This window comes from Aphis gossypii, chromosome X, assembly GCF_020184175.1.
Source record: "Aphis gossypii isolate Hap1 chromosome X, ASM2018417v2, whole genome shotgun sequence".
Lineage (NCBI taxonomy): Eukaryota > Metazoa > Arthropoda > Insecta > Hemiptera > Aphididae > Aphis > Aphis gossypii.
The window spans coordinates 45752198-45765883 of record NC_065533.1 but is presented as its reverse complement, the minus strand read 5'-3'; the positions used below and the strand labels follow the sequence as shown (position 1 = coordinate 45765883).

The 13686-nt window shown below is 25.5% G+C and overlaps 1 protein-coding gene across 1 annotated transcript in view; it reads right to left on the bottom strand.

The window, feature by feature from the left end:
• Positions 1-9710: 9710 nt before the first annotated feature.
• The window catches only part of LOC114122712 (SRSF protein kinase 3-like), a 39540-nt gene continuing 35564 nt past the window's right edge, over positions 9711-13686 (bottom strand). The window contains exons 8-10 of the mRNA XM_027985454.2: positions 12055-12162; positions 11233-11395; positions 9711-10226 (exon numbers count right to left, since the gene is read on the bottom strand). Coding sequence (XP_027841255.1) covers positions 10042-10226; positions 11233-11395; positions 12055-12162 — 456 coding nt within the window. The 3' untranslated portion in view covers positions 9711-10041. The remainder of the gene's footprint in view (positions 10227-11232; positions 11396-12054; positions 12163-13686) is intronic.

Here is a 13686-nt window from a genome sequence, read left to right as displayed (position 1 = left end):
ATTATTATAGTGAACTATACAATACTATATATAATCAATACTAATAGTAAGTAGTAATAGGTACTCACAATTCTACAAATAATATGTAGGTAAGTAGGTACCAATAAAATGTACACGTGGGTATACGTATAATAATTCTATGGAATTATATTTTGTAATTTCAACATTATAATATATTATTAATGTTATACAATACGATCATTTTATATAATATTTTTAATGGAAATTTGAAATCACGATTCCCGAAATTAAACATTATTATTTTCGGTTACCGGAAAGGTAGTTACTATAATTTTATCGGTAAAAATAACGAAGGCCCTTACTCAATAGGCGAACAGTTTGCGCGTGTACGCAACTTTATTCGTTAGAACATAAAGCTCTCTGTGTGACTATAATATTACGCGGTTAAAATTCGCTCCAGATCGTCGTTATTTATCTCGTGCGAACATTCGCCCACAGTGTGAATAGATTCGGTCAAAACAACGTGTTTAATTTTAGCCGTCTTGGGCGAATGTTGAACCATCAGTCGCAGACGGTAGTCGCGATTTATCCTCTCACAGCAGGGCCTGATTAACCAATAGGCGTATCGGCCAATGGTTAAATTGGAGACGCCTCAAAATAATTTTTTTTCCTAATGTAGAACATAGGGACGCCAAATCCACTCTAGCCTACTAGTGACCAACTCCTTGATCAGGCTCTGACTTTAAGTGTAGTCTTAAGTGATCTAATCTAATACAATATAATTATATTAATACAAAAGCTATTTTATAACGAGCAAGCTATTTTTAGTTCGCGGTAAATATTATAATTACGTCTACGCGAGAACTATTCACCTAGGGCCCTAGTGTATAACTAAAATATATACTAAAATTACTTAAAAACTCAAAGAATGCATTTAAATTATATTATTATAGCTTAAAAATTGAAAAAAAAATGTATATTTTATTTTTAACTCGTGCTGTATAATTTATTATTTGTACCGTTGGTAGTTGCCGAAAGTCAAGTGTTAATCGTAACAATTTTCGTTAATTTTAATTTTTAAGAGTAATTGTGAAAAATGCTCTAAAAACTAAGAAAATGCACTTAAATCGTTTAAAAATGCAAAAAAAAAAATTACTTCATAATAATCAGTATCAACCAAAACAGCCAAAACACATTTTATACATAAAGGTCAGCGTTTTAAAACTCTAGAAAAAAAGATGCCTTTGCATCAAAATCCGAGGCTTAATTATTTCCGGGGCGCCCTATAATTATTATTATTATTTTGTTTATTATACAATATATTATATTTTATTAGTGTTACGTATGTCCCGTATTCTAATTAACGTGCTTCTTCTCTTCTCGTGTCCGGCTATGTTTGCCAATAATTCACATTCAGGGTTATTTAAATAATTTAACTTGCACAGATGAGCAAGTGTTCATCTGTCTGGCGTTCACCACAGTCACACTTGTCATCTTCATTTTTAAGCCTCCATTTCACCATTTCACCATTAACGTGCTATATAATATATATATTTGGTCATTTGGGTAACCCACTTCGCTCCTGTCTTCAACACAATATGCGAGTCGTTGCCGATAACTGCCAATAATATTGTAAGATCGGTAACAGTGATATTAAAAAAGTTTTTTATTTAAATTTTTCTTTTCAACAAAATCATGTTTGTTGTAGATTATCGAATTTAATGTCACATTAATAATCAGTATACATATTTATTATTTCATTGTCGAAAAAGAAACAATGTTTTTGGAGTTTGGACATATAATTACATTTCTACGATAACTTCTTTCCAATTATATTATATTATATTATACATAACATCGGCCAAATTCTATAATCCACAAATGACCAAGATAAATTTTATCAAATCATTTAACAAACAAAATAATTTATTATAATTTTTAACTCGGACGTTTTTAATGTTTTTATTGGCCTTAATAATATGTATACTATACTCTGTTGGTTTTAATCAAACGGCGCAAATAGTGAAATCAGAATGCAGAAAAAAATATATTGCATTTTTTGGAACCAAAGATGATATTATAATGTAGGTACTAGGTAGGTACAGTATAAGGCAAAACAATTTGTTTCTGCTTTTTTATTTTCGTACTTAAACATTTTAGAACATTATACAGTTGTTCATTTGCAGGTAGATATGATATATATTTACCTATATCTATGTGGCTATATATATTATTGTCTATAATATATATTAAAAAAGTGAGGCGAAAGATTATCGCAGAGTCCAAATGCAGCATCAGACGCATTGTTACTATAGATACAAGCATTTTATATGTGACTGTTTTCTTACTTGTGTTTAACGCAGCACGTTGGAAAATATAGCAGTGCGTCTGGACGCAGCAGGGAAAACGTATCTTGATCACACAATAAAGCGGATGTACCGGGATTAGATAAATATATACTTTAATCGCTAACAACCGTATTGTTTTAACTTCATCTTAATCACAAAATTGTTTCAAGTCAGAACAAGACTATCATAATATAATATAAAATAAAATATGGCACGTGTGTAAATACGACTTTTATAAACGTTATTATTACTATACTATATCATATAATATGTTATTATTCATTTAGAATGAAATTGCATTGCGTTTCATCAGTCGTATAGTTTAAATAGTTTATTATTATTGACGCCAAAAGGCAATAGTTTTAAATTCCTAGCAAAATAAATGGGAAATTTGACTTTGATCCTCTAAGTATGAACTAGATACATTCTTCTGACGGAAAATATGTTGAAGTTGAAGTTTAAAGCATATTTTTTTCTACCATAAAATGTACTTTCAAACACAAATAACATCTTATCATTTTTATAGTTTACAGTTTACTTACTGTTTTATTTTAACACCTTAATATTATAATTTTTCAAAAAAAAAAATATTTGTTCGAAGAAGTTTTAGTCTGTGGCTGAAAAATTTAAATATTGAAAAAAATATATAATAGTTCAATATCAATGGGTAGTTACACATTTTTTGTCCGGAAATGCCCCGATAGCCGCAGTTAGGAAAAAATATTGACAGGTGAAATAGTAAATAGTTTCTGCAGTAGTTATATATAATAAATAATATTATATAACAATATTTTATGTTCAAATAATATTCATTACACATTATGCGTGTATCGCCCGCGGAAATGGTACCGCGTCAGTGTGTTAGTGTGTTTCTTTATCTTGGGAAGACCTTAAAAATAGCACATGAACCGACACATTTCTATTTTCGTATTATTTTTGAGTATAAATTATTATTATACATACGTTTGTTAATTTCAGCAGTATTCATTTCGTGTCTCCTCGTATTATAATAACATGGTTATAAGAGGACGTCGTACCCCCGCACGTGTCTCCGTCTTACACACCTATGACAGACAAAACGCGTTTAAGCAGTCTGAGTAGAACTCGCTCAATTTTTGTTCTAGAGTAAATATACCTATTATAAAGTTGAATTGTAACAATATTTCTGAGGGCAAGAAGCTGCGTTTTTTTCCATTATCCACAATACAACGTCCATTATAATAGAAATAGCGAAAATGTCAACATTTTTAAATGACCGTTAACTTTTCAAAATTTAAATTTGAAACGCTGCGTCTTGCGATCAGAAATATTGTCACAATTCAATTTTATAATAGATATATTTACACTAAAACCAAAATTGAGTGAGTTCTACTCAGACTGTTTAAACGCGTTAACGTGTGTAAGACGGAGACAACATATGCATTATGCTTATGCAGGTATGACGTCCTCTTAATTTGAAGTACATTGAAGTTTAAAATAATTAATTTGTTCATTATATAGTAATTAATTTAATTTTTAGTACACTCTCACAGTCTCGTCTTTCACATTTTCTTGGAGATATGTGAGAAAAGCTTGATTGACTGACATACCATTTCATTTATTTATTTAAAACCTAAAGGTTTCTTAAAAATATTAAAATTTTATATAATTCACAGTTTTCTAATTAATAAGAGTGGAGAACAAATCTTGCTTTTTCCTCATAAAGCTATTGAACATAAAATATTTTTAGGAATAATTATTAGTTATTGAAAACTTTGCATAACGAATAATATTAATAACATAACATAATAATTATATTATTATTATACCGCCTACCATAGAATTAGTTATCGTGTCACTGAGTGTTCACTGTGCTATTGGAAAAACCATATTTATATCGTTCGGATCGACATGATGACACATTTTTATTTTCGTTCGTATTGTTTTCGATTATAAAATTGTATACAATAATATATTTACAGCATTAATAATTGACACATAATTGCATTTGTTGTATTCTCTATATTATGGCTATATTATATTATTTATAACTATTAATAGATATTATAATATGTTTATAAGTTTTATTTGTGTATTACCAATACAATTGTTTTTATTACACTATCGACTATTGTCTCTCGTAGTCGTGGTTTCATCAAATCATTTAAATCTATTGACTAAAAATTAAACGAGCTGAATATTGTTTAACAGTGGAAAACGCATAAAGTTAATTAATGTGCTGATTTATGTTTAAAGAACTAAGGATACAAATAAAAAAGATTAACTAATTATTTCTCAGACACCTAAAATTTTGTTCTTCGAAAAAGTAAAAACATAAGCAAAAAAAAATATATAGGTATAATTAAAACAATATAACAATTTTTCTTCTTAATTGGTCCTCTTAAATAATGAAAAAAATTAAATATATTATATTGTAATATATTTTTTAAACTTGTTATTAAACTATAGTTACAAATACAAAATAGCTAGAAAAAATTGATAATTCCAAAAATTGAAAATGTGTATACCTATTACCTACTACTTACTGGTTAGTCGTAGACAGGCAACTTTCAGTTGCGCAATAATTGTGCAAAACTTTGATTTTGACGCGCGATCGACAGTTTGAGACAAAACACAAATTGTTAAGTAGATCATCTGATCATCTATTTGAACTATTAAATTAAATGTGAGCGCATTGTTTAATAAAACCTATAATAGCCACTCATACAATTAATTGTCATCTGCCAAGGTCCGCTGGACTAAAAACTGCAAGTCAACGACTAGCTTTTGTACTAAGTTAAAAAAAAATATAGTCATGTTACGATATATTTATAAATACATTATAATATTATATTATATATTTATTAAACTAATTTAACGGTTTTTTTTTTTTAATATAATAATTTTTTATGATGGGTACATCGGTACATTATACATGGATACCTAGTGGCATTTTAAAATCTGCTCTCAGGTGGTATATTTGTTGACCTGACACTAGGTATGGGATCATATAAAAATATAACTATATACTATGGTCGTTGATAATGAGAAAAAACTCAAAAATTATTTGTTTTATTTTTTTTTCAATATTATAAATGTTACAAGTTAATAGTATTTATAATTATTTTTTAATTTTCACTCACTAATCTTTTAAAAAATGTTCATAGAAAATAAAATATTTAACTAGGATCCGGATGTTGAAGTTTTTACACATCATTTATGGTATGTGCAGTTTTGAAAAGTAAACAATATGAATTGTTCAACACAATTTACTAGAAAAACTTTATTTTAAGTATTTAAATATATTTTACAATGGATTAGGTAATATTTTGTGTTATATTTAAAACTTCGTATGTCTTTAAATATTTTGTAAATTTTAAGAACAAAATACTTGTAAATTTTTCATTCAATTATTATAATCATAATTTTAATTTACAATTTAATTTACCTTTACAAATTAAAATAAAATAAAATAAAAAACTTTCCTTCACCTTATAATGATTTTATGTTCTATTTTAATATTAGTTTTTAATTTTACAATATTTTGTACCTTATTCATGAAAACTTTAAAAATATACAATTGCATTTTTTTTTATTAAAAGCAATGTAGGTATAATTATAAATAGAGTATATAAATAACAATTCTTAATTTATGGATAAAACTTCATTTTACATAATGTAATAACATAAATAATTAATTCCCCGGGTGCCACCTATGAACATCTTTCCATCTCCTATCCTTTTACTTAGTCTTATACATCATACTTGTATCATTATAATCTTATTTGCTTATTTTATTGACTATGGACTTAAAATATTCAGATTTTTAGTAAACCTTCCTTTAGAAAAAAAAAATAAAAAAAAATTAAAGTTGTAAATAAGTGATTAATTAGTTCATGGTTTTAACAAATTAATTTCCATTATACTATTTATTTTTTATCTCTTTTTGAACCTAAAACTTCGGACCCTAATTTTATCTTATATTATTATTGTTAGATATGTTCCGACGTTCCGTTGACTACAGCGTTTACATTGTGACTAATGTTTGTTTATTACTCATATAGTCATATTATATTATAATTGTATAATTTCCGTATCGTATTTCTGTTTAAGATAATAATTTTAATAAACGTTAACTTATACTTGAACAACCACGACGTACTCATTTCGTACGTTGATGCATACATCGACCTAGTCGGGACGCAACAATATTATTATTTTATTTTATTTTATTTAGATATTGCACATAAATTATTTATTGTTTATGAATATTCATATTATCAATTATTTGCAAGTTTAGTTACAATAAATGTTTTAAAATAATTGATATATTTATTATTAATTACGCACTATTTATGCCGTTGTCTTTAGAAATATTAATCGAAAATTCATGTGACTGTGAAACTTATAAAGCCTTATAATATTTTATGAAAATAAACGTAGAAACTAGAAATATTAAAAAAAAATGTATGCATAAAAAATAGTTGGATACGAATTTACGATGCGTGAAGGTGACGGCCTTCGACAGTGTTCGAATTTCGTTGTTTGTATAACGTTATTAAACAACGAAAATAAAATAAAAAATAATAGAACAATGACATTTTATCTTTTTTGCTCGAACCTGGTTTTAATGCTATAAAAAAAGGCAATTTCAATTAATTATCACAATTTAAATTTAAATCCGACTATAAAATTTAAATTGCATTATATTTTTTAACGTAAAAAAATTAACTACTATTAATGCGCTTTCGTTTATTGATAGTTTTTTAATCCGTTACATAGTGTACGAATAAAAAATCATAAAAGAAGTTTAACATCGTTTCAAGATGTATACACTAGAAATAATATAAATATTTGTATACACGAATATTACCACCTACCATGTTAATATAAAGGTTTTGTCTTTTATTTATCATTATTTATTTATACGTATAAATTCCATCGTATAAGCAATTTTTGAAACAATTAGAAAATATATGTTATGAAATATTTTTTTGTGTTTTTAAATAAAATAAACGTTTAAAGTAATAAATAATATTGATATACATTAATTACTAACCAATCGTATTGTCATATAATATATTATGTATTACTATAATCATTAATTTCAATTTTATAACCAACTACAAATATATATTTAATATTAGTTATAAATTATTTTTATGTACTATAACTTTATTTTACTTATACCCTTATTCAGTAATTGAATAGTAAAGATGTAAACAAAATACTTGATTTTAAACTTGTTAATTATTCTAGATCACCAGGAATTATAATAATTAAAGAGGAATATGAAGAAAATATTTATAAAATGTATAAAGAAATAATATTTTATAATAATTATTTGCCTGCCAGCACAGTATATATAATATATTTTTAGGTATTTATATTAATAATATTAATATTTTTTAACAAATTGAGTTATTTAATCAGTAATAAATTGTTAGATTCATAGTATTTTATATCCTATAAGTATTTATATTTTATAAGCTTAATTACATTATTTAATGTATATTATGCTGTGAATTAAAAATATTAAGTATGGTATTTTATATCATTTTATTTTATTTATTTCCAATAAATAAAATACTAATAATTTTAATCATTCTTGTTAAAAAATGTTTAGTTATTAACTATGTTTATTTTTTTTTGTTTTGAGGGATGTAGGATTTTTTAGGTTATGTAGAACCATGACGACTTCACACTTTACAGTTCACCCATAGGTAGATATCATCTATAATAAGTTTTCACATAACAATATTAAATAACTTACAGTTTACACCATCTTGTTGAAAACTAAAAATTAGTTTTTTACACCATAATATCCGACATTTTGTATCGTTATGTATTCAAGTATACAAATGATAAATAGTTAAAGTTTTTACTGCTTATACAAAATACAACAAAATAACAATAACAAAAAATATGAAAAAAGCTATGCAATTTGTTTTTATAAAATCGTATTTATTATTCTATGATCCAAACATTCCAAACAAATAGATACCTTTTTAAAATTTACTTATATATAAATTTGAAAAATATAGTCATTGTCCTATAATATCTGTTGTGGATATGTTGACGGTGAAATTAATTATTGTGTAGTAGGGGAGAGATGATTTCTTTAAGATACAACTTAATTGGGGTGAATATATAAGTTCCCACATGAGGTAAAGCAAATAAAAATCATCCATGGTTATGCAATTTCTTTTACAAAAAAATACACCCATACGTAAGATCCTACACGAATAAATACTACCTACAATGAATATAAATTTTCTTCCCACTTTATCCAGACTAATAAGATTAATAACTTGAATATAGTTGATGTAGGTATAGTTAAAATTTATTACATCAAAAAGTCTAAAAATTTAATTCTTAATTGGAATGAATTATATTTTTAAAAATTTTTATTTCAATCAAAAATTGACTAGTCTATTAAAATAATTCATTAAATAAAAAAAGATACACAGATTATTTTTATACAAAATACCTAAAAAGATATAAGAGATCTAGGTATTTAAGATTATATTATAATGTTATGTTCGTGAATTTATATAGAAAGTATTACATTCAATTCATAATTGTATATATTTAGGAATTATATAATACGTATTGGTGTTAATATATATTTTGTTTATGTAGGAACTTACGTAAGAATGTTTTTATTTTCATGTAACTTTTTATCTGCTATATTTCATGTAGGACTTACTAAACCCTTTTAATTGTGCCTATATAGATCACGAGAGGGCATTGTATAAAATTATTTTACGATAACATAAAAGATAAAATTGTCAATAAATTGTGCAACATAAATTCAAATGTTGCTTGACTTGAAATTAGCATTCTGTATAAAATAATATAACGTAAAATTAACTTGACAGCTGGTGATATGTAGTGAGTTGTAAGTATTATACGAGTAGCCGAAGCCTGAAGCCGAATAGGTTGTTAAAAATTATACTTGAATAATAAATAAACATAAATGTCATAGACAACATGTAACATTTGTGAAACGGGTAGATATAGCAAATTTAGGTCGAATTTAAAGGTATATAATATATAAATAATAGTAATAAAAATAAACTACTTACTGATTGATCGATAAACGTAACCCACTAATTATTTAAATGTATGACTTTTTTACTATATCAAATCGATCACCCCGTTATTATATAGTTATTGTTATTTATTACAAAGATACTCATCGAAATCATATTTCAATATGAACTTTTATACAATGTAAATTTTTAAATTAACCAACATTTTTTTAAGTAAGTAAGTATATATTATAAATGTCAAGTATGTCAATTCCCAAATCTTAATATACGTAATATTTAAGTGAAAATTGAGTTATACATAAGTGGAGTGTTTGAGGCCATTATATTATGATAGTTAAGTCTGTTTTTCTTACGGGAAAAGTATGAATTCTAATAATTTCCATCTATTTTTCTTTATCAAAAAAAAAAAAAAAAAATACATGGTCATACATGAGTATGTTCTATATTTTAACAACATTTTAATATAACTTAATTGGTGTTGTATAGATGCAGTATACATTCGGGCTTTTACAATTGGTACTATTTTACTATGTACATAACATATATTATGTATGTAATATAAAATGATTTGTTTGTGAAATAATTTTAAAAAGAAAAAAAACCTTTCAAATACACACATTTTAATACAATAATGGAAATTTCACTATAACTACCTACTTATGATAATATATTATTATGAATAACAGAATTACGAAATGTTATGCCAACATCCACGGGTTTAAGAGACATTGGGTCGCCGAAGCTCGATTGTCCTGATCCAGGTCCAACATAGGTGTTAGAAATGACGAGAATGCCTTGGCTTCTTTCGTATTCCATTCGTATTTCTCTGTCAACACGTCGTACAAATACCACGGTTTCAAGTTACTGATGTGCTTCAAATTTCCTGCAATGAGGCATTATAGAACATGAATAAAAATAAATATATAAGTATACACCATAGCACTATAACAGGTATATATATACAGATTCACCTAAATTATGTATAATAATAGTTACATCATCACGGAGTTCAATTAAAGGTTAATTTTATAAGAGGGTTTAAGACGCTCACCGTTAATAAGAGTTTTGAATCAGCAATATTTTTTTAGGTTAAATAGCTTATAAGGTTAAGTTAATCAATTTTTATTTCGATTGGATTTGATTCAATTTTATGAGATAATAATATGATATAATTTTAATGTAGATAACGGATTTTAACGTCTTATACTCTTATAGTATGTTAATTTTTAACGTTAGATCTTACTTACAACTTTTTTATTTTATTTATATGAACAGACGCAATTCCCTGTTGAATATTAAATTTGTAAATTTTGGTATGTATAAATCCAAGTTTGTTAAAATCAGTTAGTAAGATTAAAGAAAGACAAAAAAACTTATTGGAACTCCCATAAATCTTAAAAATAATGAGGGCTTATACAATTAAATATTGTTTCTACCTATTGTGATACGTATAAAAAAGTAACTATTATTATGTGATTTATCATTTGAAATTATCTTATAACATTAGATAAATAACAGATAAAAAAATAGGCTCTTATTCAATAATTGTAATATACCAATTAATTAAATATTTCACTAAATATCTAAAAAAGTTAATTATTATATAAATTTAGAGCTTGTTATATTATTAAGACTTTTTTAATCCTGAACAACTTTTTTACTAACATCAAACATGTAGTTTCAAAATAAAAACAATAGTACGCAGAAAACTTCTCTTCTAAACCCTTTTTGCAGATTTTCCCTATTTAAAATTGCCTACATAGAATCCATTAAAAATCAAACTTGCTCCGTCTTCTAAAGACTAAAGTACATATGAACATTATTTACCAAAATCGTTTGGCTTTATTAAAATAATGAGTTTATGAGTTGTATTTAACTATTATTATTACCATTGGTCCTGAAAAAGCTGCTGGAGTGTTTGCCGCTTTGAATTACGTACATAGGTATTTGGCCTAAGAGCTCGATTATGTGGGCTATATGGTCTTCGTCTTTGTTGTAAGTGGCCCCAGAGTGGGGGTCGAATAAAAAGTCACCGGTAGCTAACTCAAAAGCCTGAAAAATGTAACGCTTTTATTAGAATGTATATTGTTCGTATCTATAACCATTGATTATACATATGTAGTATAATCAATGCTATAACTTACGAACTATAATATATATGCAATGTGTATTATACGTTTATGTGTATACATTTTACAATAATTACGATATTATTAAGTAATTCGAAATTTAAGATTTTCATCTGCAGCGGAGTTGTTTTTACACATTATTTACCAAATTGTATGTTATGGGACCTTGCTTACATTTTGTTAATTGTCAATAAATGTTCAATAAATAATATTATATATTATTATGTATTTTTTTCAACTGAAAATTTAAAAATGTCGACTATTTAAAATACTTTTAATACATAAATCCTTTAAACAGTTTTGCGAAAATATCCTTTAACTAACATCATATGATATGGAAAAACCGTAAAACCAATAAAAACGTTTATTATTATAAATATGTATTTTGTTAAGAAATATAATATAATATATAATATTATATTATACGAGTATATTATAGGTATGTAGTGTTCAACTATATTTTTTAAAATGTATTAAGTGTAATTAAATATTCCTAGGAAAAGGTTTAAAGTAATTATTTTGAATTTTTTGGACACAGTAGACAAATATCTATATCTAAAATTATGATTTATAAAAACAAACCAGACAAGCTGTGCTCCAAATGTCGGCAGGTGTGCCGTATCCAGCACCTAGGAGAACCTCCAGACTTCGGTATTGGCGTGTTTGAATGTTTTCTGTGTAGTGATTATCCTACGAAAAATAAAATACAACTAAAACAAATTTTATCTAAAGAATTAAGAAATTATGCCTATTTTGCAATACTATGCTAATACATTTGTATAATATTCTCAAGTTCAGTAATATAAAAATAAAAGCGGGTAAGTGGGTACCGTTCTGCTGTATATTAGGTGCCGTGTGGATCACTATTAGGTATATATTATAGGAGTGTTAAATTTGAATCCAATGATAGGTATATCATTGTAGGTATACGAAAAACGATTCTGAACGAAGATGATTTGTCAGCCTAGGATATAATTTTCAGTGGTTGGTGAAAAAGGTGGTTAAAGTTTTAATGGCCTGAATACACCAACATTTAAGTTCTTTATAATTATTGTAAGTTAAACTTATGGAAAATCTTGTATTAAATTTTCAACTTTTAGCTACTTATACAAAAACTTTTATGAATTATACCTACAAAATAATTTGCAAATATTCATGATTTTGACGAATTTTTGTAAATATTTGAACTTTAAATGCTAATAAAAAAAAAATTGTGCCTATATATTCTTATAATTTTTTAATCACTTTAAAAATAACTTATGAGAAACTTTGTATTAAATTGTCAAGTATTTTGACTCAGCCAAAAAAATTTTATCGACACTTCAAAAAAATTTTTTCAGAAAAATTGAAAATTTCTGTTGTCTATAAATAGCTCAAAAAAAGTCAAAATATTTTGAAAATTAAATCATGTAAAGAAAATGCCAATCTAAATAATTGGTGAAATTTTCAAGTATCAACAACTTATACTTTTTGAATAATATCAAATATTTAAAATCGTTTGAGGATAAATCGTTATTGTTACGCTATTTCGTAAAAAATTAAAATTCAAACGCACTTAAAATTTTTCCTATAATGATACTTCAAGTTTTCTCAAAAGCTACTTGAAGGAAAACTTATGGAAAACTTAGTGTTGTATTTTTAATTCTTAAGTATAAACACAAACAATTTTATGATTTTTCAACTTCAAAATTACTTGCAAATTTTCGTGATTTCGACATACGAGTATTTCGTGAAAATTTGAACTATAAATGTTTATAAAAAAATTTGTGAATAACGATTTTTAATTTTTTTTAACTACAATAAGAACAACTCATAAGAAATCTTGTATTCAATTTTCAAGTTTTTTTGGTCATCTGAAATATTTTTATCGACACTTCAAAAAAAAAACCTCAGAAAAATCAAAAATTTCTGTGGTCTATAAATAACTCAAAAAAAGTCAAAATATTTTTTGAAAATTATTTAGCCATGTATTAATAACAGTATTAGGTGAAAATTTCAAGTATTTACAGTGATTAGTTTTTGAGTTATAATCATATAAAAAATCGATTTGGTCAAAAACTGGTTTTGCGTAAAAATTCACGTTTTTCCGTCATTTTTTTTTTATTTTAATCGATTTTTTTGAAAACTGTTGGAAAATATTTATTTTTGATCTCTATAATGCACCTAGGATATTCACTTTGCCATCGAAAACCACCCCCAAAGTTTGAAATTGAA